The sequence below is a fragment of the Melozone crissalis genome, unplaced genomic scaffold (assembly GCF_028551555.1).
Source record: "Melozone crissalis strain CALT ecotype California unplaced genomic scaffold, PUWL_Pcris_2 ptg000018l_1, whole genome shotgun sequence".
Lineage (NCBI taxonomy): Eukaryota > Metazoa > Chordata > Aves > Passeriformes > Passerellidae > Melozone > Melozone crissalis.
The window spans coordinates 12,944,150-12,971,062 of record NW_026535796.1 but is presented as its reverse complement, the minus strand read 5'-3'; the positions used below and the strand labels follow the sequence as shown (position 1 = coordinate 12,971,062).

The window sequence follows — 26,913 nt, the reverse complement described above, 5'->3', positions numbered from 1 at the left end:
TTTTTCAACTGTTCTTCAATTTTAAATGGCACAACTACCCTCAGCCAGCGGCACATTCTTCCAGCCCCTAACCTACCAGAGGAGACCACTATGACCACTTAACCCAGTCACTAACAAATAGATTTACTCATGAAAGAGTTTTAAGATAAGAGAATGAGCAGAAAACACTAACAGGGATGCTCGTGGACTGTTACATAGCAATATAATGTACATAATTTGAATGGTCATTTATTAAGAGAGGAAGAGATTTTTAAGTGAAGTCTGAACAAGATACAGAACTAAAGGCAGATAAATAGAAGATTTAGCAAACCTTTTTATCTGAACTGTACCTGTAAGATCTTGTGTTTGAAGGAATGTTTGAGGAATAAAACATCTCTGCATTGTATAAGGAGCGATCGGTAGCTGGGGAAGGTGGAGGGTTCAAAATCTAGAAACAACAGGGAAAAAAAGTGTGAAATTTTGGGTTAATTATACAGTTTTATTTAGATTGAAAATCGTATTGATGCCTTCACCATGTCATTCATCCTTATTCTAGTTTGCTCTCCTAGCTGCTTGGATGTGTTAATGCATTTTTAAAGATCACAGATGTTCATTACAAGACTTTGGACTTAGGTACTGTGCAGGCCTTCAAAGTTCTCAGTACAGGGAATTTTCTTCCTTGCCACATCTGTTATTATGCTGGAAGGCTGGAATAAAGCTGGAAATGAGACCCAGTTTGGTTGAATCTGAGTGCACTTCCTTGGACATAAGGACTGATAGCATCCTCAGCAGATGCTATTGGAAATAAAATATGTTCCACTCCCAGACCATAAAATGTCCCCAGTCAATACTAGGGTCAGGAAGCCAAGTTCCTCTACTATAACTAATAAAACTCCATCCTTTCCTGAACACTTCATTTACACTCTGGTTCTGTAAACATATCATTTTGGCAGAGTTCACAGTGCAAAAAGCCTATGAGCTAAAAAATATTTATAGCCTGTCTATGTGTGCATATAGACAGCATACACACACACATGGCTCAGCTACGAGTGCTTACACACTCACAGGTTACTGGTAGCCTTCACACAAGAAAAAGCTTAGCAGGCTTCACAATTATTTAGGATTCTTCCACCATCAGGAAGTTGAACCTCTGACACAGCCATTAGGGCATTGGCCTAAACCTAAGAAGAGCACTTTATCTTTTCCAGGGTGGAAAATTACATCATTGCTGTTGATTGAGCCTTGCTACTGATGTGCATATCTTGTACACTGCCTGCCCTGGGCATTCGGCCAACTCATGGCCTGCCCCATTGACCATCCCTCCTCTGCCTCTGCTCCTCTCCCACAAAAACACTCTAAAGTCACTGAGTGGAGATCATTGTCTGGGTCTTCACTGTGCAGCATCCAGCAAAGTGATTTCTGGCCTTTGAGCTGAGCTCACTGTTACTTATACTGACAAGCCCTGTCCCCAGATTCACGCAAAGGGAGACAACCTTTGCCAGCTGGGGCATGATGAGTAATGACCCCAAGGCCATCTTTCAGAAATCTTCCTTCTTGGAGGAGCACTGCATGCTACTTGTGGGTTCACTCCTATTGACACTCTGAGCTGCATCAGTAGCACTTCATGTTGAGACTAAATACAGCGAACAGTGTCAGCCAGGACGCCTGTAGCCAGATTCTCAGGTATGTAAATGGCATAACTTCATTGACACCGATTCTTTCCCAGTCTCTATTCACTGGAGCACCTCTCAGTACCACTACGATGTGTTAAACAAACCAAAAAAGCCAAGAAAATGAAGATGCTCAGATCTATCCTTTTGGTTATTATCATAAAGCTGGGTAATTAGCTACCACGCAGAACTCACCAGAACATTTGGATTAAGCAGTACCTCAATGCAACAAAGCCCTTGCAATAGCTTCCTTCTAAGAACCCAGCATGCTTTTCATGAAGGAAATAGTGGTATCATCCCTGCAGGCCCTGGCAGACACAGCAAAGTGTGGAAAAAGAATTCCCAGCAACAGTCAGATTAACTTTGGCCAGAAGTCAAACGGGAGAGTTGATCTTTTGGCCGACACAGATCCCATAGAATCACACAGGCAGATCAGCTCTTGGGCTTCTTTTCTCTTTCAAGCTTTACTTAAGTAAGTGTTTTTTCAGTTCATCCTTTTTAGCGTGGTACTGACACATCAATCAGGTCTAGCATGAAATTGTTCAGCACATTACAGAGACACTGGTGATGCATGAGACAAGCTAAATTAAGAGGGCTGCTGAGTTCCTGACTTCATCTGCTTCTTGATGGCCTCACAATGCAAGAGGTATGTACCCAATTTTACCTTACCAACAGATAAGCTCACAAGCCTCTCTTTTCCTTTTTTGCCCTTCTTAAAGGGAGAGAAAGTACCTTTGTAAATGGCCAAAATGCCATCAATCAAAATGCCCACACAGACCATAACAGCTTACGTGTAAACATAAATGCAGGTATACCCACACAGTGTGTGGGCTCCTGATTCAATGTTACACAAAAATCCCCTCCACAGCTCGCAGATCAACTCTGGCAGCTTCTTGTGTGTACCTAAAATCCAATGGATGTATTGCTCAGAAGCACAATGGGAAAAAAAAACTCATGACAAAATATGCTGACAAACAGGAACCTTTGTATGTCTCTCCTAGATATTCAGAGAGGACTCCTTCCATTCTGAATATACATGTCGGAATTTGTGAAACTGTGATATGGGGACAAGAATTCTGTCACTTTTAACACTCAAAAGTCAGAAATGGAGCTAAATTATAGCTGAAAAAATGCAAAGTAACCTCTGCCTCACCCTGCTGTACCAGTATTTTCCCCCAGTGCATGCACTTGGTTTTCTAAATCTACAATCGACACTTGATCTAAACAGCAAGTTTATTTCATACATGTTTGTATTCCAGTCCCCTTTCATTTTTGCTTGCCTTTTTATTCCATGTGTCCCTGCAGCATTAGGCAGTGCAAAATGTCATTGGGCCATGGCCACCAGAGTTAACAAAGGAGGTGGCATCTCCAAGGGAAAAACAGAAGTATCCAGGGACAAACCAGCTGAGTATCATTCCGATAACAAAACATTTTGGACATCACAGAGCACTGTATAATCCTGATGGACTACAACAAAGCCCTTTTGTGAAGTTTGTGAGTGTCAAAATGGGCCTGCATATCATAAACAGTACCACCCAAGAGTTGTTAACAGTTGTTAACATCTACTTAGTAAGCACAAAATTTCACCTTTCCTTTCTTCAGAAGCAGGAGATACCCAATTCACTGGTGTATTTCCCAGACATACCTGTGGATAGAAAGTGGCTTTAGTGCTGGATGAGCTGCTTGAAGATGCTCCAGTAACATGGTTTCTGTCATACAATGGGGCACCACTGCTTCCTCCCATGAGACTCATGGAGCTAATCATGGACTTTCCACAAGAGATGCCTGCATTGAAACAGAGAGGAAGACAAGGTTAGATAAACCACAGTGTTATCTGTCAATGCCAAACAGAAACCAAATTCCTAGCTTTGCAAACCCATGCAATGTTAATGGTTGTCACACCTTGGGAAGAGTGCTTTATGTAAAAATTTCAGGATTACAAGGAACAGACAGACACTTTTTGTAAAGAAAACATTTCACCCTCACACCTACTGTCTCACTGCAGCACTGAACTCACAACCTACTATCACACTGCTGGGAAAGGAATTTTCAGAACAGCTGATCCAAACTGCTCACCCAAATTAAAGAAGAAATTTTCCAATTAAACAAACTTAGGCAGTTGCAAAACAAACCCCATTATACGAGGCCCCCAAAAAAACCAAGCTTGAGACCTCCAAAGTTTCCATTTCCATTGCAAAAAATTCAATTGCAAGTAAATGAAAAACTGCAAAACTGAAATATTTTTGTTAAAAATTATCACAGTGAAAATTGCAAATCAGCAGAGACAAAAGGAAGGAAACCTGAGTTAGAGGAAAATGGAAGACATCATTCTCCAATCTGCTTTACTTTAATATACTCTTAACTCAGGCAATTAATTTTCAGCTTCTTCCTGTCAGATTATTCAGTGCTAATGTAAGAGTTAAGTCTGGGAGGTTTTCAGAATTTTGTTTTTTTCAAATGCAGGAAATATTTATTACAAGCAGAGTAAGTATTTGTAATCATCATTCATGATTATATATCCTTCTTGGAAATGCCATCGTATTAGAAACCTGTATTTTCTTTAGAATTAGCATAAATAATAAGATTTTCAGCTGTTGTAATTTGTCACAACAATATGGATTAGAAAAAGCTAACAAATATGGATGAGAATCAGAATGACAGCTTGGTTTAGCACCTACAGAAGTACAGATGAAAACCACTGATACTCGCTTTAATTAGAAAAGCTTTAGTGTGAAGTCCAATTTAAAACATCTCTGCAAAGATTTCACCTGCAATTATTTCATCCTCTAATTTTATCTCCTACCACAAAAACCTCTTGATAACCACAGTAACATAATTTAAGCAGGAATAGCTGACCATAGCCATTAAAGCACAAGAAAAGCTAATAGATTTTATATATTTCATTCAAATGATTCATTCAGATTCATCCCAAAACCACCGAGCAGACCAACATCTAATTTCTGCTCTTTGAAAACTCCACACCCAGCAGCCTTTATCACGTGTAAAACTCCAAACCCAGACAATGGAGTGGTGCTGACTGGGTGCAAGCACCCTTACCAGTGAAAGTGCCATGCTGAGAGCTCCCCGGAGCGATGAAATTGAGAGGGACGTGCGGTGTGCCGCTGACGTACTCGTGCGGGAAGGGGCTGTTGGGCCCGGCGTAGCGCTGGCACACCACGCGCTGGCACACGAAGTACATCCCCCCCATGACAAACAGGGACAGGATTATCCCAATGACAGGGCCAATGGCACTGCTGTGCGGCTGCGACTCGTCTGAGGCTGGCTTTGATTTTTCTGCAAAGAGAGGAGAAGGAAATGAAACGTGGCCATTGAACATGGAGCAGCGTACGTGCTGCTGTCCTGGAGCTCATTCAGCAAATCAGGCAGCACACAGCCATTCACACAGTGCCCTTAAAAGCATCTGCATCACACTCAGGCATCTGTGACTCCAGATACTCTGATTCAGTACACAAGACTTCATGCTTCCTCTTCCCCTCCATAAAGCAGTATGAGCAAAGTACTCTTCTTTTTGTTGAGCAATTTATCTTGTAACAGGATTACTTCTCATGATAGAACAAAGGTACAGAAAGTTTCCTTTTCTTCCCTGCCCTCCAAAGTCAATGGGTCAAAGATGGAGGATACTCATAAATATTAAGTCCTTAATCAGAGAGGACTGCCCTCTCAAAAGCCATTTGGGCTAGCAGTAACATGAAAAATCAAGAAAATTTACCAGTAGGGAAGGTACCATATATACTAAGCAGTGGATGTTTTCCTAGCCAATACAAGTCTTAAAACAGAATATGTTTCCTTCCTAAAATATTACTTGCTTTCAAAGAAACCCTACCTTATAAATTGGAAGGAAAACGCAATTCAAAGTATCTCAAATATTTTCTACTCATTATTTTTCCCCTTATGTAGCTGAATGTTAAATAATAAAAGGTGCTGCAGTATTTGAGATCATCTACACCTCACATCTCTCCCTGATTATGGGTAACACATTCAAAATTCTTGACAGATAAACCTGACACCTCCCTGTTTTTCCCATATGCAATGGTCTTCAAGGAAAGCAATTTTTTCCATGTGACTCACACATTTATAATTTTATTCTTTAACATACACTAATAGATACATTCAAAAAGTGAAGAAATCAAAATAAACTTGTCCAAACTTTACATGCTCTGTTCTAACTGTAGACCCCTTCCCCCTTGTTGAAGCTGTAAGAAGTGAAAGGGTTCATATAAGATTCAGACCTTCACTTCATAACATTTTTCTCCAGTGGTTCTGGTTTCCACTTCAGTGGAAGGGAATGAAAAACAACTAAAAATTGGAGAAGGAAATACAAAGATCTAGGAATACACTCTTAACAGCTCAGCATCCAGAACTTATTTCTGTCTTAAAGTCTTTATCTTTTTTTCACACTTACTAGTGCATGACAACTTTTATGTCAGCCAAGATCCTAATTTTCAAATAGCCAGATCAGTTCAGCCACGATACCAGAAAAAAAAAAGCAAAGCCAAAATTAAAACATGTTCCCAAATTAGCTATTTTAAAACACACAATTCTCATTTTGGTTAAACCCAGCTTCTTTTGAATGCAAGATCCTTATCTAAAAGGTAGCAATCATTTTTATTCCCTACTTGAGTTCTTTCCCTCAGTCAAGTGGGAAGCCACAGAATGCTCTGTTCTACCAAGAGGTCCAGAGGAGACAATCCTATGTCTACATAAAGACACATTTAAACCAGTTAAGACCTAATTGCAGGACTGGACCCAAAATGCAAACAGGAAACAGCTGCATTACCTTGGCAGCAAGAAAGTTTGCCAAGTACATGAAGAAACTGAAGGAGAAAAAAGAAACAAAAAAAGAGGAAGAAGTGTTCTTATATTATCCAGGAAACTGGAGGAACTGGGTGAAAGCTAAAGAGATAAAGAAGATGTGGGAGAAGCATGTTCAGTTTGAAATTTTCAACAGTTTCTGTCTCCATTCTTTTAGCCTTTTTTTCTATTCACAACAAGGGCTCCTTTCACCATTCTTACTCACAAATAAACTTTTCCTTGCAGTATCCACCATGAAGATGGAAGGAAGAAACAAGGCTAACTTGGACCAAAACTTGTGAACCCTCCTCTCATCCCAGCAGTGGCACAGCTTCTGACAACTGGTTCTTCAAAACATGACAAATCTAAGATATTAAAAACTTCACAAGCCACTAAGGCTGGTCCTATAGGCAATGTAAGTGCAGCATTTCTCTACACAAACCCAGTGCAAGCTATTTGTTCAGAATGAGCTACAGACAGAGCAGCACATCTATCTGCTTTTATTCTAAAATGCTTTGTTTCAACTATTTTGCTAAACCACTTGTGTGATTCTAAACGCTCCTTCCTTCTGCCCCATTGCCTGAATACTTCATGCTCTAGTCACCCCAACAACAAAACAACAGAAATTGCAAGAAGAGCAAAAGTAAGTGAATTTTACTGTCCAGTTTGGACTGCAAAATAACAGACTCTCTTAAGGACTAACACAACAGCTGCCATCAGCATGTCTGTAACTTGCACATACCTACTGCCATGAGAATTCAAAGTTATATTTTTTCCCAGAAAACTCAACATCTCTCCATATATTCTTTTCACACCTGCACTGTAAGAGACCAGTTTGTGGTCTCTTGAGGACACTTGTTCATTGCATGTTAGCTCCTCCACATAATTAGCCTCCAGTTTGGCCCTGTTATTGCAGTGAATAGGGCTGCACATTTTTAAAAGCCACTCTGGGTTTAGCAGCAGCTCTGCAAGTTCCAAGGTGCTGAGCACAGTCAAATCAGGTTTCCCTAAGGATAGCTCTGAAGGCCCTTCTGCACTATTCTTCCCTGAAAGAATATTGCTCTGCAAAGCCCAGGGCTCTGCCCAGGGGTGCAGAACATGCCCAAACACAGCAGCTGCATGTCAAGAAAAGCCATCTCACCACACATGAGCTCGTCAGAGCCGTCGATGCAGTCGGGAAAGGAGTCACACTGCTGCTTCAGGAGGATGCACTGCCCGCTCGCACAGCGGAACTGGTTGGGCAGACAAATTGCTGCATGGAAAGAAAGGGAAAATCAGGTACTGACAGCACAGGAGCATTTGGGCCTCTTGAGAAAACTGAAACAAGTGAGTTTCATATTATGATCATGTAGGTGCCAGAACACTGCTGTGGGCAAACTGCAAGCCTGTGTATCGCTGGTTCTCCCCGCTTGCTGTTACACCTCTTACTCAGTGGAGCTAAAATAAAATTCTGGCCCCAGTAACTCCCAATCCTTTCTCAAATCAGTCCTGCTGGGGCAAAACTAAGATCAAATCAGCAAGAATCTCTTACACTACCTAATAAAGTGTGGTTGATCACCTGACATGTTAACAAAATGTTAAGTAAGTAACTGCTAGGTTTCTTATCTGTATTCAGGAACTTGTGACTTAACAAAAAGGACTTGTTTCTGTACATTTCAAGAACAGTTAGAATCTCAAAGGGATGCTTGTGTTAGAACCACGAGTTCAGGAAAACTGATCTTACTATCACAATCTGCTTCATCAGATTTATCTTGACAGTCGATTTCTCCATTACACCGCAAGTGTGCATCAATGCACTGTCCCTTCTCACACTGGAACTGGGATGCAGAGCATATGGGGCAGCTGTCTTCATCACTCTGGTCATCGCACTCAGAAAACCCATCACACCTCCATGCCATTGGGATGCAGTCAATCTCTCCAGTTGCGCACGTAAACTGGTCTGGGGAACAAGTTGGAGGTTCTGGAGAACGAGAAAACAGATCAGATTTGTATACTCAGCCTTATCCCTTTCAACAGAGTAAAAGCATGACAGAGTTTGTCAAGAAAAGAACTTATTCTTTCCCTAGAGTTCTTCTGTGACTACACTAAGATTCCAGCTTAGAGGAAAACATGATTCTGCATAAGGAATGAAATTTTACCAACTTCATAACAAAAAGTGGATGCATGGTGATAGAAGAAGTTTGCTTTAGCAGTCAAGCACTGAACTAAAGACAGGAGCTACAAGTACTTACTCTACAAATACTTGCTTTGTTGCTAACAGTCGCCTTTTGGAAGACACTGTCATATACATTAATACAAAAGAATACTCAATTTCTGATTGCAAACCAGATTCTAAACAATTCTAATCCCTGCAATTATATTAGGCTGGACCAATTCTTCATTAAAAAACCAGACACATTGAGTTAATTGGCAATGAATACATCTAAAACATACAACATGTAGCTTCTACAGTATCTGTTTCATTATTTTTACAGGGTTTTTTCAAAAAAATTTCTGAGTCAGTTATGAATTGAAAAATATGAATGGAGAAAAAAAAATCTTTATAGGACTAGTAAACATTAAGCTAAGCCCTGTTGCTTGAAAGTCTCCAGGCTGCAGGTCAGTGAAGGTTCAGAGAGCAGTGTAAGAAGCACTGCAGACCTGCCCTATTCTTATATTCTCTCACTACAGACACAGACCACTTTAACTTGTGCTGGGACTTCCTTCAAGTCTGACTTTTCATGGACCCCAAGACTCTGGTATGACTCCTTTTCCCATCCATACTGTTGTTCAAGTTGCAGTGAGGCACTGATAGCATTAGACAGCAGCTACAACCCCATATAGAGATGCAACAATTATGCTCTGATAGGGCATCCATAGCTGCTTTCTTCAGAATGTCGGGAGACAAACACAATCCAGGTCAAGGATCTGTTGCAAAAAATGCTCCAAATTCTTACATACGACAAGTTAGCACACAATTTTCCACTATTGTTATCAATGAAAGAAACACAATGGGCAAATCCACTCAGTTGTTGTCAGTAGCAATTAGTTACAGTCAAAAAGTGGGGCCATCCCAAACAGCCCTGCAGCAATCACATACATTTCCACTAATTTGAAAAGTTGCTGTGTCAAACCCCTGTGACATAATGACATCATTTAGCAGAGGCAGCCACTCCTCCCCACAGCTGCTGTTGCCCAGTAATGCTCTGAGCAGATATTCACCACTTGGATTAAGAGAGAACCACATCATGCCCTACCTATAAGAAAATGACCAAGTTAGAGGTGTGCTCTGGCACTGATGGAAACACTCCTCTGGAAGCCCAGTGGGCTTTTCTTAAGATTCAGGCTCAGGAACTTCACAAAGAGCCCAGCATAAGGAAAGTTTCTTATCCGTATGAGTATTTTTTCTCCTGAGGGTGGTGCTAAAAATTCTAGAATTACATGCAAACAGTTTTTAAAGTGCTGCTGTCCTTTCTTCATTAGGGAGAAAAAATTCAAGAATGAGACAAAAGTGCAATCAAGAGCTTGAAAAACAAAATGCAAATAAAAATCAAAATGTGCTTGCATCTTGAAAAAATTATGATTTTTTTAAAGTTCCTCATTTATGATTATTTGGAGGAGCAATATGAGAATTACAAATGTAGCCAGTGACCTGACAGCTGTAGATAAGATAAAGATGCCAGACACACACATTAAGGTGAATTATATTTTGATGCAAGTGTGCTGTTTGTATAATTCAACAGACAGATCACTACTACTGCATTTAAAGGTACATTTAATGTTGCACTGTGGTTGCACTTGGCAAGAACAAGCTTGCATTAAAAAACTTGACAAAAGCACTTGTAAGGATGTCCAGAACACGGACAAATGCTCTCTAGCCAACTAAGCTATTTTGAAACACTGGGTAGTGGCTGTCACTAGGCCAGACAAGATGGGTTAAAAACTGTTGCAGGCTTAGTGGAAGATTAGAATAAAAAAAAAAAAAAGACACTGAAATGGAGGCCCCTGAATTTTTAGATTTATAGCTGAAGCCCCAAAGGAGTGGAATGTGAGAGACTCACTCACTGTCCATGTTGTGCAACAACACTACAGCAAGAAGTATAATTAGATTGATCCACCCTGCCCTCCCCATGTAACCACCACTACTCTAAAGCCACATAACTTGTTGTGGTCATGGGAAAGAAAACAGTTTATCATGGAAATGACTGTCCCATGGGAGTTCAGAGTTCAGCCAGAAAATGAAATCCACAGCAAAATAAATACATAAGAAGTCAAAAGGACTAACAGAGCCAAACAAGTTAAGGTATAATGCCTCCCAAAAAGAAACAATGTTTTGTTTTAAATTCCCTCTGCAAGTGTAATGTTAACAGTTTTAAAAAATGCTAGGATGGTAAAAGGGAAGGCTAAAGTTTTCAAAAAGTCTGCCTCGTGGAAAGAAGAGAGCTACCCTAATTAAAAAGAATCTCAATAGAGCCTGCATTTGATAGTAGCCAGTACAGTGTTTCACATTACAAGGCCAAATTAATTTCAAAGACTGGAGTCTCATACTCTGGGGATCACAGGCACGATTTCTGCTGCTAGGTTATCACAGGTTGATGCACTGTAACATCATCTTATAAACACTTGTTAAAAGCACAAACCTGTCACATCATACAATTATAAAAATCTCAGTAGAAGATGCAAGTATTTTAAGGTCAAGGAAAAATATTCAGCTCAATGAGAAGTCACATGTGCCCAAAACCTCAAGCAGAAAACATCTGGTAGAACTACCAAAGACTAATTCAACACATGATGCAGCACAACATATACAGAAAAACTGTAAATCCACATTTTGGGTTGGAATGCAACATAAGCCGCCACATTTTTGATACAAATTGAGTAGCAGTGCTGTTAAATATAACTCACCTCCACATGTTAAGAGATTCTGCAGAAGCACAAGGTGCTCAGGGCATGAACATCTGGGAGTTCCATCCCCTTTGGCAATGCAGATGTGTGAACACCCACCATTGTCACGGGAGCATGGATGCACAGCTGGTGAAACACACAAAATAATATTATGTAGCATAAAACAAATTATAACTATTCCTTAATAGGGGAAAATCAAAAACTACTCACAAACCACTTCTGTCTGAGTAACCAAGATTTCACTACAAGTTATTAGGAAGATACATGCAGGATTTTTCAGTTCAATGCTTGAAAGCTGATTTATTACTTCATAAGGACAAAATTTCCCCCAGTCATAGTAACAGAGCAACCTGTTTAAGTTGAAGATGTCCCAGCCCCTGGCAGGGGGTTGGAACTGGATGACCTTCAAAAGGGGCCTTCCAATCCAAACCAGACTAAGATTCTATCATATGGAGACCTTTCAAGAACAACTAAAAAGAATTTGGGAGCTGAGGTGAAGAGAACTGAAAAGGCAGATTTGGGAAGGATGCATTTATATCTTACCTAGATCACTCCCTGCATTTCTAGGGTAGGCATCAAGAAACAATGTATGTCTTTGTTTAAAGACAGGAAGGTACGTGTTTGTGTTCCTCATCAGTTACCCTGAGATGTCCTAAAAAGACAATTTTCTAATGAACACTAGGTGGATAAGAAACAGGCACAGAGATGGGAGGTCACTACCTGATGACCCCAGCCCAAAAGAGTCAAAAGACTCAGTCTCTTGCCTGCTTATTCAGGCTGATAGCTGAGCATCTGCTGCAGCAATCTGTGGGGCTACAGCCTGTGTTATTTGTGATGCTGCTGAACAGTGCATTCTTTCCTACTGCTCAGCACCAAGAATTTACATGGGGAAGAAATTGCATAGATATCATAATTTTTCTGCCAAACTTGTTTTCCAGCTGTCCAGGCTTCTCAGCAGCCTGCTCTCTACATTTAAGAAATTAATAAGTTTATACAGTGTTTCAGGCATGAGTTGCTCACAGAAGTGCATGCATATATACCTGCATGTGCCTGTGTATATTTACTCCCCTGTTGTAACAGAAATCATCTATGTAGAAATTTTTCAGTTGCAAAAGAGGATTCCTTTTCCCTATCTTAAACACATGGGCAAAAAGCAAATTTCTTTTTTAACACTGCTGAGAATGAAACAAAATCTTTTTCCTTCAGTTAGTATTACTTTTGAAATATACCAATATATGTGAAATGTGTGAAGTGGCACAGAAGAAGAAGAGCTGGGTCTTGTGAAAGAAAGAAAGAACCTCTAAGTCATGATTACCCCATAGAATATACTACAGTTTAAATGCTTATGTTACCTGATTTGTAACAGTTTACCCACATACACAAGTTCAAAAATACTTCCAGCCATCCCAGACACTAATGCATGTGACACGTAGAGTGTTTGTTGTGAGTTGAATAATTTCTTCTGAGAATTAAAGCATTATACAGCAATGTATCCTCCCTATGTAAGACCACTCATCACAGGCAACAGAGACCTCTGTCTCCCACATTTTGTTTGTGATTTTGTATTCTCTTTTACAATCCTGTTAGGCAGGAGGAGCTGTAGGTTGTCACTTTGAGGAGTGACTGCTTAAAGAGGTTTCTGCACTCTCCACCAAACCACAGTGATTTGGACCACTACTCCAGAAAAAGAACATCCTGCATGCATGACCCCTTTCAGATGTGGGCAGCTAAAATGCTCCACCTCTGCTGGGAGAAAAATTCCCAATCCCCAACTCATTGTAGGAGCTTCCTCCCCATTTTGCCTCCCTCACTGCAGGCTTTCACATCATCCACTGTGCCGAGCCAAAGCAGACATGCCTTTACATGGGAGTCTGAAGCACCGGGAGACAAGACAAGTACAACCCTTTTGGTTCTTATTAGATTTTATCCAATACTATTAGTTGATTGTACTTAGAAAATTAACAGTCAGAATTTTAAATAGGTTTTAGACTGAATTCAGTGTCATGTGAGCTTGCACAAAGCAGGTAACTCCGTGCCATGATACCGCATGTTCTAGCTGGGCAGCAATAGCCCCCCTCGACAAGAACGAGAAATTTGTTTCTCCTCCTCTCCTGCAGCCCTGACTGGTGAAGTTGAAAGCATTCCATGGCTTATTTGAAGCCCATGGGCAACATTATTACAATATCCAGCCGGATGAGAACTTTGAGATACAATGACCAAGACATCAGATACTGAAACTCACAGAACTCTTCCATATCCAGCTCCTCCACAGCATGAATGCCCGTTAGGTGAGCAATCCTGCCTTGAATTCTAGTCCTTTTGTACCCATTCACTTTCTCCACTCTCTCAATCATCTGCTGCTGACGATCAATCCAATACAGGTGATTCCCCAGCACGGTGAGTCCCATGGGCTGAAGAATGTTGGAGTCCTCCAGGGTCACGCGGTTGGCACCTGAGAGCATCAAAAACAAACACTAGTTTTACACCAGTCAACTTCTAAGTTATTCTTTAAAAAAACATCACAAAGCAATGTCCCAGCTAAAACCAAACCAAACCTTGGAGACAGTGAGCTACAAGGTCGCTGACTTCATCTGTCTCTGCTTGTTCAGTGTCATCTCAGATAGAAGCTACCCATGCCACATCTGGAGGGCAAGCAGATACAACGTGAAACCCAGCTCATCCCTGCACAGCCTGGCTGGTCAGCCAGCCACGCTCAGCCCCACATTGACATCTCTGTGGTGTGCAGCTGTGAGCACTCCCAAAAGAGCTGATACAGACTCAGCTCTTGGGCCAAAGGTTTCACAGTGCACTCGCACATGGAGCTGTACATTTTTTTTCTGTAAATATATAAGTGAGAGCGAAATACAACCCCTTTACTTTCACTGCCATTACTCAAATGGAACATACTCATCATGCAAAGCAAGAGGCAAGTACCAAACCTTGTCCCAGCCTATGTGACAACCACAGATGTATGATCAAAAAAGAAAAGCTCTTTAAAAAACCCAACTTTTTTTATTTAGTAACCCACCAGAAAACCCAAACTTTAAATGACTCAATATGCTCCTAAACAGGAACACTGTCAAATGCTCAGGCTCTCTGCTTTATAAAAATGTGTGAAAATCTGCTTTAAACCAGTGAGTAAAAAAGAGGTCAAGTAAAAATGCATTTATTATCAGTTTTCACTTTAATTACTTGTGTCTTCTTAAGCAGTCTTCTACTGCATACTGCCCTACACTTGGACTCATTTAGTTATTGCTTTTATTATTCTTTTCTAGGGTGAAGATATTCCAAATTATTCTATTAATTCACTGAAACCATTCTGACCTGTGTATGCCTGTGTAACTGGATATACTTGATTTAAAAAATTAAAATTTAAAACAAAATCATAACTTGGTGCTGCTTCTGCTCTCATAATTAATTTTGGAACTACGACCTTATGTCTGCTTGTATATAAAAAATGTAAGTTTTTAGTATCTACACAAAATGAGATTATAGAATCCACATAATAAAAGTGCAATGAGAACTGAACTCAACTAATTTGCTGCATAAATTATGCAGAGCTCAGCCAAGCATGAGCAGGTGCTATCAGTTTTGCTGCTAGAACAGCTCCAGAGGAGGGTCATGAAGATGACCAGAGGGATGAAGCACCTCTCCTATAAGAACAGGCTGAGAGAGCTGGGGCTGTTCAGCCTGGAGAAGAGAAAGTTCTGGGGAGATCTCAAAGGAGCCTTTCATGACACTGAAAGGGAGCTTCTAAAAAAGAGGGAGACTGACTTTTTGTATGGGCAGATAGTGAGAGGACAAGGGGGAATGGTCTAACTTTTGGTCTAACTCCAACTGAAACTTTTGGTCTGACTCCAACTGAAAAATTCAAGAACCTTGTCAAGAAAACTGTTAGATGGGTTTATAGTTCTTTCATGCCTCTCTGAAAGTTAAGCACTGGACATCTGAGGCTATTCCTTGATTTAGCAGGATGCTGTTTTAATCAGGGTACAGTGCAAACCTCAGGAATCTCCATAACCATGTCACCTCTACAAGTCTATAATGGAATAAGGGTATCTAGACCAGTTTAACTGGCATGAATGATGCTATACACAATTTTGGTCCTATTTATTCAGCAGCCTTAGTTTATGCTAAAAACCTTTTCCTAACATGCCCATTTTGCTCAGAAAACTATTTTCTCAAAAACAATTTTTTTGCTCATTTTCTTCACAAATGTGGTTTGTTTCATAGGTCAAAGTCTTGTTTTCCTCTTATCTTTTCTCCTACAAGTTTTTGTAGGTTCTCTGATGCCTATCCTGGACTGAGCATTTTGTGGCTGCTCAGGCAGTTTGACAATACTCCCCTATTCAGCCTGGTAACTGATGAAAGACATGGGCTGCTCTACCTTCCCATCTGCAGCTTCATTGCTTTCATCTCTTCTTTGGAAGAGTCTGACCTTGAGTCAGTTTTAGGTGCTCAAAAGCAAACTGCCCTTGTAAAAAGGTGAGCAGCCTTCTGCTGTTATAGTTCATTGCTTCACTGCAACACAAGGGAAGGGTGTGACCACATGGCAAGAGTCACCAAATTTGGAGATTCAATTCTCCATGGCATGTACCAATCACTACAACAGCCCAGCTGCTATTCCTTCACACTTGTTCCCTTCTCTCTGCACTTCCTTTATGGGCTTCATTCCTTGATACATGGATGATGATGAGAGAACAAGTCATGAGACAGAAAGCAGGGCCACTGCATCCTCTGTTCTATACTGCTCACCAGAGCAAATTTCTCCACTTCTTCAGCACTATCAAGTGCTTTTAAAAGTCAATGATGAACTGTGCTCTCTAAGATCCATGAGGTGCTATTGCTTTGTATATGGAGTAATGCTTTACATTACTAATGTGGGGAAACTGTGATGAATTGGCATCTCTCCACTGTGTTGTAACACTGTTGTTTCAGATGAGCTGTCTTATCACCCAGATTAGAAAAAAAACAAAACATTGCCCTTTCTTCTGTTTGTTTTTTTCAAGCTACCTTGATTTATTAAGCTGTAAGCTCCAGAGAAAGAAAGATTGAAAAGTATGCCAACTTCTCAAACCACTAAGAAAAACAAAGGGGCACAGAGGAGGTTATTTAGGGGTTCCATGACTAACAACATTTTCAGAACACATCAAAAGTCAAATGGCCGCCTTGGAGGGTGTCAATCATTACAGTCATGTCTATTCTAATTACATCAAAGATGGGAGCCCACCAGCAATTGCTGTCTGTGACTGCCTACACAGAACTGGCAGCGGTGGAGATGAAAGTCACCAGGCTCAGCATCAAAGAGGGAATGATGTCCTGCACATGCCACCACTGTGCTGCAAATGTTTCACTTCAGAGCACATACCTGACAGGTCACAGCTCTCAATGCGCTTCAGATCTGCATCCACCCAGAAAAGCTTCCCAAGCTTGTTGTCAACCACCAGCGCTACGGGTCGGATCAAGCCAGTTGTGAAAAGCACTTCTCTCTCTGTGCCATCCAGGGCTGCACGCTCAATCTTGGGGGCTCTCTCCTGCATGTTGGTGAAGTACATGTACCTGAGAACAGAGACAGCACCACTGAGTGTGAGCTCCAGGGACAGGCAACTCCCCTCTGCACACAGGGTCTTGTAACCCACCTTGTAAGTGGGAAGGGTTTCACAGGCATGGCTGTGGTGGCTGCTCCCAGGTGCAAGGATCCAGAACCAAACATCTGCTAACTGACACACTCAGCCTGAAATTAGTAGGATTTATCTCCATGCCATAAAGTGCCTCTGCACTGCTGCACCAGCAGCACTGCTCCTGCATGGAGTTGAGGGTTGTAAGAGACCAGCACAGACCTGCAACTCTCCCTGGGTAAAGCTGTCCCCACTATAAATCAAAGTCCAGAAGTTCTTTCTGACAAAAAAAACCATTAACCACCACCTCCCCTCCTTCTAGGTTACCTTTCTTTCTCAGCAAGTAAAATTTCCTATCAAACTTGAGAAAAGATTACAGATGTTCCTGACATCTTAGTTCCATGAATTCTTTATATCTGTCTAAGCCAGCTCAGTTGCAAACAAAAGCAGTCTCTGTCATCCTCATGGACAGAGAAAAAAGGGTTTGTGCACCCCCACGATGAACTGAGACCTCTTTAAAGGAAGAGTCCACTATTTTTTCAGTGGTGAGTAACATGGGCAAACTCTCCAACAGCATGTGCTGCATTGCTGCACAGCCTTTCCTTATGGCACAAGGAGGGGAGGCAGCAGTCAGAACATGCATCCAAGGGAGAGGTGGAGGAAGGAATTTCTGTAATCATGGCAGAAGCTGTTGCAGATCACTCATTCAGCTCTCCCAGACAGTCACAGTGTTTAACACACTGTCTTCCTCATTTTTCCTCCTTTAATTCAGAAACGGATTTAGCGTTAAATCACTTGAAAACCTGACCAGAAAAGTTGAGAGTTTTAGAGATCAACAAACCTAAACTCCCATTTTAATGGAGAAAGCAGATAAGCTTTTATAAATACAAACTATATCCCAGTGACTTAGTCCCAATAGGATTAGAATCTTTCCTCTAATCCCCCTCGCCCCACAACAGCTTCTGAACAGTGCAGAGTGCACTGGTATAAAACACCAGTCCTATAAACACTCCAGACAGAGTCTCTGGGTACTACTGTATCCACACATTTGTGAAATATAGTCATTCAACATCTGTCAAGCACATGGTAAGCCATTTAGCTGTAAACTGGGATTTATGCATCTCACTTATTCAAGGGAACAGTAAAGCACCATCCATCTTTGACATCTAAGAAAGAAGCTACTAACTACCAGAAGCAGAGAGAGCGTCTGTTGAATCTAACCAAAGCTGCTTTGCAGCAAAACAACATATTTTCCTCCTGTGGGAAATCACTCTAGTGCATCCCACCTGCTCCAATTCATTTCAGAGGTTTTTAAGATACACATTACATCAGAACTAAGTTAAGAATGTATAGAACATAAGGGGTTCAAGTGTTTAAGCTTTATACTACTACATTAGCAGGAATAGTTGTATCAAATTCGAGGCTCCTTTCTTTATCACTGTTTTATGATGACTAAACATTTATGACCCACGTTCTGAGGAGATACAGACTCTTGTTTTTGCTATCAGGTGGCAGGGCTGTGCATCCACAGAGAGAACAGCACAAGGTGGATTTACTTTGCTGTCGCCACCTGGGTTAGTGCCTCACACATGGCTGTGAGAACAGAGGCAAAGGAGAGAACAGGAAGGGAACACTGGATACCTTTAGAACCCAGAACTGGATAAGCAGTTACCTACACCCTGAGCAAAATTCAAAACTTTCTTTGCAGAAACAGAGAGATGCAGCACAAGATTCCCAGGCACAGAGGGGCAGCAGGGAGCTCACCCTCGCTCCGCGTTGACCACGATGGCCCTGGGCCGGTCGTGCTCGCCCCGCAGCACCATCCCGATGGATTCGCCGCTCAGCCGGTGCACGTTGACGGAATTCGTGGCCTCGCAGGTCCAGTACAGGGTGTGGCTGTAGATATCAATGCTGAGGTCATGGGGCTGCTTCTCTGGGTTCTGGCTTTGGTTTGGGGTACTCATCACCGTGAAAGGCTGCAAGACAACACATGGGCAATGATTTCCAGCCATCACTCTGATGATTTACGGCAGAACACTGACTGCACAGAAAGCATGGTTTGCCTGCCTGATGGTTTAGAAACCCCTAAAACCACAACCCTAAAAACATTCAGTAATTCTCATATATAAATAGAATATCCATGAGTAAGGTCAAGCATAAAGTAAAAGCACACAAAAAGACTGCAACAAAACAATATACAAGATGTACGCTTGCCTGGGTACCATCATCTTTGGCTCTTTTTATAATGTTCTGGCGCCCATCCACCCAGTAGATCAATTTATCTAAGGGATCGTAATCAATAGCCTTGACGTTCCTCAGACCATGCATAGGTAGGATGATATCTGGGCTTTGCTGATCATCAGGTATCATCCTGCTGATGGCAGACTTCTGGCTAAATAGCAGGAAACTGGCAGGGGCTGAAACAAGCCAAAACAGAATGCATGAGAAAGCACAATTCCCAAAAATGTATCTCCACAGAAGAAACAGAATATTTAGAATAAAGTCACAAAGAGACACTAATATTTGCAATGAAAATTAAATAACTCATAACTGGAGATTTTTGCTGTAAAGCTGAAATGTTCCTTTCTATAGTTATAGAAGGAGATCAGGTTAAATCTGCAAGACCTGCCTTTCAAAAATTCACCCTTTCATTCAGTTAAAAATGCCTTATATGCTACTATGCACCCATTTTCTATTCATGTGCCATTTTTACTGGAAACTTAAGTTCCTATTGGACAACCAGTCAACTAGCAGGCTCATATCACATGCAAGGAGAACACAAACTTTGATATATTTCAAGTGCATCTACAGGTTGGGCAGACTACTTAGGAGTTAGATTGCTTTACTGAGTGTTATTTTAGCCGACTTTATCAAGCATGTAAGAGAAAAAGGCATTTTTTATTGGTAATTTCTTTTCCACCACCTACACACTTAGGTAAGGAGTGGGAAAGCTTCACTCACACAGCTGAATCACCTAGAAAGCACTTCTAGTAAAACAAGAAAGACCAGACTTGACAGCTGTCATTTCTAAGACTTGAAATACAAATCTCCACGCCTAGAACATGTCACAAAAATGGATATAAAATTCCATACTCTGTCCTCCTATTTGAAGGTCACTTTTAAAACCAGAACCTTTGAAACACACTTGGGACCCCTTTCCTTTAGCACCTGGGAGCCACAAGGACTGAAGAACACAATAGCAAACAAAAAGGCTTACAACTGCAGTTCCTGCTGTTGGGATCCAAGGTGTAATGAGCAGCACAGCCACACCTAAATCCATTTGGGACGGCAAGACACAAGTGACCACAATGGCCATTATTCTGCACACAATCATTCAAGCCGTCCTGACGAGAAGAATGGAAGACCAATATATCCATCACAAAATCCAGATGGCCCTGAATAAGGGTCCTGTTCTTCCCATTGGTCTTGTCTGCTCTTTCTATGCTGTGAAGATTCCAGTCTGTCCAGTAGATGTAGTCACTGTACTGGGTTAATCCAAATGGATGAGGTAGATCATCTGCTATGATTTCTCGTTCTTGTCCTGCAAAAACAAGCATAACCCACTAAAGGACAATTCCCATGGCATAAAATGAAGAGTGTGACTGGCATGCAGAAAGTATTTTTCTTCTTTTTAAAATAAAATCTCATTTTCCAAATCAGCAACATGGGATTCTTTATTAAGTATTATCTGCTCAAGAGGCAACACTTGGAGAACTCGGAGGCCATCTCTGCTTTGGTACAACACAGACAGTTTCACACCAACAGAGAGAAATGACATCTCACTACCATTATAAATCATCATATGGTTATTAATTTATGAGGGTTTTTAAAATTTTCTCAAAATAACTTAACTCTCACTTAACTCTCCATTTCCTTTTATAAGAAAATATACACAGAGATTTACTATTAGTTATACTGCTCAAATTTCCTATTATTCAATTACTTTACTATGGCCAGTGCATGTTTCTGTACTGCCTGGTGTAATACAACATTAGATTACCCAGCATATTTGATGACTCAATCATGCTTGTGTCCAAGTCAGTCCAGTAGAGCCTTTGGTCCACATAATCAATGGTGAGGTCATTGGCACGCCCCACTTTGTCCACCAGAGTGATGCTGTTTGTGCCATCCATGTAGGCTCGGACGATCCTGGGCTTGCCTCCCCACTCAGTCCAGTACATGTATCTGCAATGAGAAGGGCAACAAAAACAGGACATCAGCCAGGTATAGCTGCATGCTCTGCCTTTCTAAATTTCTTTGCAGCACTTGAAAAAAAAAAACAAAAAAACCCACATGGTTACATGCAGCATCACAATACTCTTTTTTTTTAACATGAAGACAGAATAGTATTTTTGACAGTTACTACTTTTTCATTGTAACTCATAGGATGGTGGAAAGTTTACTGCCTTTTCAAAGACTCTGAAGAAACAGAGCTGTGCCAAACAACTTGTTACATACAAGAACACCCACACAAAGCTTTGAAAAACAACAGAGTCCCTTACCCTTTGGTGGGATCAAGAGCCAGAGACCTTGGGTTGTCCAGGTCCTTCCACACAAGGACCTGCCTGTACTGCCCATCCAGGCGGGCGACTTCGATGCGATTGGTACCAGTATCTGCCCAGTAGAGGTTCTTGCCCATCCAGTCCACAGCCATTCCCTCGGGATAATCTAGCCCAAACTCAATCACATGTTCAACAGAGCTCCCATTCATGAAAGCTCGGCTTATGGTCTGGAAAACAATGGTGTAAAAATGTTACAGTGCTTATGGATACCCCAGTGAAATAAAAAGGAATAATGATCATGAAGATTGGTGTACAAAAAGAAATTAGTACAAAAAAACCCAGTCATTGTTATATTTTAAACAACTAATTTCTGTTGTCAAAAAAATACAGAAATTCTCAGGAGAAAAACCTTTCTGAATTTTCAGAAAGCTAGTGGTTTCTGATGGCCAGACCAAGACATCGGAAAAGGACATTATTCCCAGAAAGAAGTATGTAGCTGCAAATTCTTCCTTGACACCTCACCCTCTCTTCTATTTGCACACAAGAAGCTGGTTTAAAAAAATGATTTGATTCCCTGTAATGTTTTATGTCTCAGAAGCACATCTCAGTGGCATCTAAATTAAATTGTTTCTCATAATCAGTCACCTGGAGCATGTCTACATCAGAGCACATCTACTGAGCCCATCTACATTTTAGTTATGGACACTCATCAAATAAGTCATAGGGCAAGGACTGCACACATATAAATAAGTCACTGCTAACAGCACAGAAACTACCTCCAGGTAAATAGCAACTTGCAGGACCAAATACCCACCCTTGCTTATCAGCACTGAGCAAGCAGTCTACATGCCTGCCAATATTTCAGCTACTGATTTCTTAATAATTTAGTACATGGCTGTGTAAGGGTCAGAGACATTTTACACTTTTAAAGGTAAATGTCAAACCCTAAAATCACGTAGTGTAGTATTTGAAAATGTGTCCTCTTATAACCAGAGGCATGCAGAGACCAGGGAAGTGGCGGGCACTGAAGGAAAGGGAGATCACTGTGAGCTCTGAAGTCATAATACCTGCTCCTGAGCAGCTAGATGTGGGGGACAAGGGGAATGACAACCCAGAGGTGCTGGAAGATACCTGGTATGTATATGAAAATACAGTATGCTGGAAAATTTGGGAGGCAACAAATAAGTGAAATGTTTTCCAGTTCTGCACGGACTGAGATCTACTCTCTGATGCAGCTGATGTGCTTTCCAGTACAAATGGTTAAGAGGTCCATAACTCCTGCTCTCCACGTGCTTGTGCGAGATTTATTTAGTAACTGTGTCTACACTGCACTAATTTATTACACTGGCACTCCTCCGGAAGGAACGCTATCCACAGCACAGGCAGCACTGCTAACTCTGAAGCACAGCCCTCATTAGTCCCAACAGAGAGGCTAAGGCAACTGACTGAGCCCTGCAGGCTCCAAAAGTGAGCTTTGGGCACACTAGCAAGGAAACTCTGATTGCTCTTGGAAAACCTATTAAGAGTCTAAATAGAATAATTAAGTTCCAGTGAAGTGAATCTGTTATTTTCTACCAAATACTTATTTCACTTCAAAAGTAACACTGATGAAGAGCAGAACCCTGAGTTTAGCACGCACCTGGATGTGTACCAAACATCACAGGAAATGTTTTCTGGGGAACACACTGAGGTTGAACTGGGGGCAGGTGGGCCCCCAGTTAACACAGTGTGGAGGAGACTGGACAAGTTTCCTGGCTTTTTCTGTGCCAAGCTGAAGCCACAGACTAACAGCAAACAATCCAAAGTTCACTTGTCAAATGTTAATGCTGAGTACAATTGTCTTCCAAGTCAAAACTGGAAGAAGATAGAAAACTCAGGGGGCTGCTGAGCTCAATGTTTAAATTACTCTACTCTGACATAAAGTCAGCTTTTCTACAGCAGATACATATATGGATGCAACACATCCAGCATCCAAGATTCAGGCATTTGGTACGAGCAGACACCACTCTGGGTTTTTATTTGAAGCAGGAAGATGCCTGTCACCCTACTGTGCATTCAGCAACGCAACTGTCTTCATCTCCAAGGGTCTCCTTGGATGCAATTCAATGACAACACTGGCAACTGCAGGACAGATCATGTAACAGAGACCTTTGTTAGATCAAAGTAACTGCTCTGTGGCTTTATATTCAAGGAATTCACATGTCAGTAATACCTTCAAACTAACATCAGTCCAATAGATTCTGTTATCAGAGACATCGAAATCCAGAGCAGATGCTTCCTTGACTCCAGTAAGAGGAATAGCAACATCATTATTATTGGTTTCAAGGGAAATCCTATGAATTGCTGCTCTGCTTGTGAAAACTAAGAAGGCTTCAGGAATGATGCAAGTCTTCATGTCACTCAACAGCTCAAGGCCGATGGGACAGGCACACCTGGCCTCCTGGGGTGTAAAGAAACACAGATGGCTGCAGCCTCCATTGTTCTCTGCGCATGAATTAGTTCCTTTGAAAAAATAAATAAACAAAACAACAAACCAGAACAGGTATTAATGCATTGAATTAGTTCCTTAAAAAAACCAAAAAAAAACCCCAACAACTAAACCAAAACACATATTAGTGCATTGTGAAGGTAAAAGGGAAAGGGAAGCACAGGAGGTCGAGCAAAAACACAGTAAAATTTTCCAAAATAAGTTAACACTATAAATTGTCAGCAGGGAATTCTTAAAAAAAAAAAAAAACACTCCAAGTGGATTCTTCCTGTCTACCCAGGATTACAAAGCTGGACCTATCCTTCCTATTGTACAAATACCATCTACAAACAGATCTTTCTTGTCTCCACAAAGATTAAATTTGTTCACTGAAGACAGATCATTAATTAGCTACTTTTCACCAAGTACTCCATCTTTGTATCTCTTTGAAACCACCAGCTTTTACAAATGTTCAGTGACACAAAAGGGCGAGAAAAGAGCTGGATAATCGCAGTTCTTTCCCACCTGTTTAATTTAAAGCTGAGAAGAATCATTAGCAGAAGCAGTTCCAACAAGATCAACACAATCTCACACTTATTTTTTCATGTGATGGGGATGGAATATGTAGGGGAAAGTAAGGACCAACACATACATGAGTGCCTCTCTCCATCTGCTGGAGCCAAGGATTTAGGTATTTTAAGTATGTCACCACACACACAAAAGAAATTCTCAAAGACCAGTCTCAACCATGGCTCTTTTCATTTTCACTATTTTAGGGCATACGCATTTCAGACTGATGCCATTTCTCCATTGTGACTCTTCTCAGTAATTTTAACAGCTGACTACTGAATCTGTTTATTGCTATGCCCAAATTCCAGCGTTCTGGTAGCAGCAAAATCTGTGGTGCAGTGAAGCCAGGAGGTCCTGTGACACTTGCTGCACAGTGCCAGGGGAGGACCTCAAACACAGGCTGCACCTTTCAGAGATGCAATGGAAGGACATGGAGATGCAGCTGCTGATACCTTTGCTAAGGGCAAGTTTTAGTTGATAAGATTTAGGTACAACTGAGATGTTAAGAGTTAACATTTGAAGTGCCACATGCTTTGGGGCAGTGTTGCAATGGTGACTGACTGTGCCTATACCACCCAACAGTGAAAAGCATTCTGCTAACATCATGGGACTTTGCTCTGGAAGGAAAGAGCAGCAGGAAATAAAGCATTTCTGTGAGAATGATTCCTGTAGCACAGAGCAATAAAATCCTCATAAAAACTGAAAGAGTGTAGTCTTTCAGGAAGATTTATGTCACTAAAAACTGGAAGCAACTTCTTTTGCAACACTGTATTTCCCCAACCTTAGAAACAATAGGTGTCATTTTCCTTTCAAACCCATCAGATCTCAGTTATTCTCATTACAAGTGATCAACAGCTGCTTAACGAAAGCAAGGCCATATAAAGACTCCTAGAGACCCATGCTATGTTGCCCATGCTTACCAAATGCCTTGGTGACACTCGTTGCCTTAAGGCCCATTAAATCTGGCAGCTGATCAATAATGATGTCTCTGCTGGCCTTTATCTTGTGAACTCTTTCAATGCTTCTTCTCTGCCAGTCAGTCCAGTAGATGTAGTCCCCCAGCAGCGTGAACCCAAATATGTGCGGAAGCTTGTCTTCTAAGAGGGTTTTCCTCATTGTTCCATCGACGTTTATGACCTGTGGGATGCCAAAAGAAAAAGGAAAAAATAACCTTCTCTAATGTGGGTACAATTAAAACAGTAATATCAATTGTATTTTGAATAGCTACTGCTATGCAAGTAGCTCTTGATATTCCCAGCATATCCTTTCCATGATCTGTGATTGAGATTTTAAATAATCTCTTTGCTGTTATTTGGAAATTGTTTATTCGGACTCATATTAAACCTGCACCTTGTAGGTGATTATGCTCCCTTCACCATGCAGTGCTTCTACTTTCTTGTGATTTAAGGATCTAACTTTTAAATTTCTAACTGTTTGAGCAATAATTATTTTTTGTTACAAACACATGTAACTCTATTGTAGTGTAGTATGAAACCATTAAATGCCTAAATTCTGGCAGTCAAAATCAACCATCACTCTTACCACAATTTTACTAGAGTTGTAAGGCTCTGTTCATATACAATAAACAGCAGAAGCATCTAAAATTAATTTTTTTAACATGACCAATGATCATTATCACATCTTTCTAAACTAGCATGTGGATTTCAGTATGTTCATGCATGCATTTCAGTAAGTTTATTTTAAATCCAAATAAATTTAAGAACGAAATCTCCACTTTAAAACCTTACAATACTCTACAGATTTGTGAAAACAGTGTGCATTTTGATTTGACTAGCCATAAATGAAAGTAATTTCCCCAAGCTGAGCCTGTTTTGCCTATGACAAATAACTGCCTATAACTGCTGAGTGATCTCTCCCTGTCCTTATCTTGATCCACAAGCCTTTCATTGCATTTTCTCTGCCCTGTCCTGCTGGGGAGTGGAGTGCCAGAGCTGCTTTGGTGGGCACCTGGCACCCAGCCAAGGCAAATTCACACGAGGGACATGCACTGGATTTTCCAGCTGCCACCAGCCCAACAGCAGAGGTGAGCAGTCAGCCACTGCTACAACTGCACCCACCTGTGCCCTGCACAAAAATCAGCCCTTTAACAGCAGTGAGTTTGAACAGAGGCTACAATGTACACCCCTGAACTCCTTCCAGACAAAAAGCCTCCTGCTGGAGACAGTTAAAAATAACACTGGCATTCCTGCAAACCAAGTTTCAAGGGAGCTTTGTATCTGCCCATCAACTTCCTTGATGGAGTAGCAGAGAATGAAGATTAATATCTTTTTATTCTGTTAAGATAAATGGAGTACATTAAAAAGAAACAAAAAGCTGTATCGATGGTTAAAAGCCAAATGGTTCTGCAATTATGTCATTACATCATGTCCAGGCAAACCCCAAAAGCTCAC

The 26,913-nt window shown here is 41.1% G+C and overlaps 1 protein-coding gene across 1 annotated transcript in view; it reads right to left on the bottom strand.

The window, feature by feature from the left end:
- LRP5 (LDL receptor related protein 5) overlaps nt 1-26,913 on the bottom strand; it is a 124,790-nt gene that overhangs the window by 532 nt on the left and 97,345 nt on the right. The window contains exons 8-22 of the mRNA XM_054275426.1: nt 25,423-25,639; nt 23,678-23,967; nt 21,466-21,692; nt 20,964-21,148; nt 20,181-20,504; nt 19,178-19,380; nt 18,728-18,939; nt 16,714-16,904; nt 13,588-13,797; nt 11,346-11,471; nt 8,185-8,421; nt 7,603-7,713; nt 4,707-4,943; nt 3,295-3,434; nt 330-427 (exon numbers count right to left, since the gene is read on the bottom strand). Of these exons, the coding sequence (XP_054131401.1) occupies nt 330-427; nt 3,295-3,434; nt 4,707-4,943; nt 7,603-7,713; nt 8,185-8,421; nt 11,346-11,471; nt 13,588-13,797; nt 16,714-16,904; nt 18,728-18,939; nt 19,178-19,380; nt 20,181-20,504; nt 20,964-21,148; nt 21,466-21,692; nt 23,678-23,967; nt 25,423-25,639 (3,008 nt within the window). The remainder of the gene's footprint in view (nt 1-329; nt 428-3,294; nt 3,435-4,706; nt 4,944-7,602; nt 7,714-8,184; nt 8,422-11,345; nt 11,472-13,587; nt 13,798-16,713; nt 16,905-18,727; nt 18,940-19,177; nt 19,381-20,180; nt 20,505-20,963; nt 21,149-21,465; nt 21,693-23,677; nt 23,968-25,422; nt 25,640-26,913) is intronic.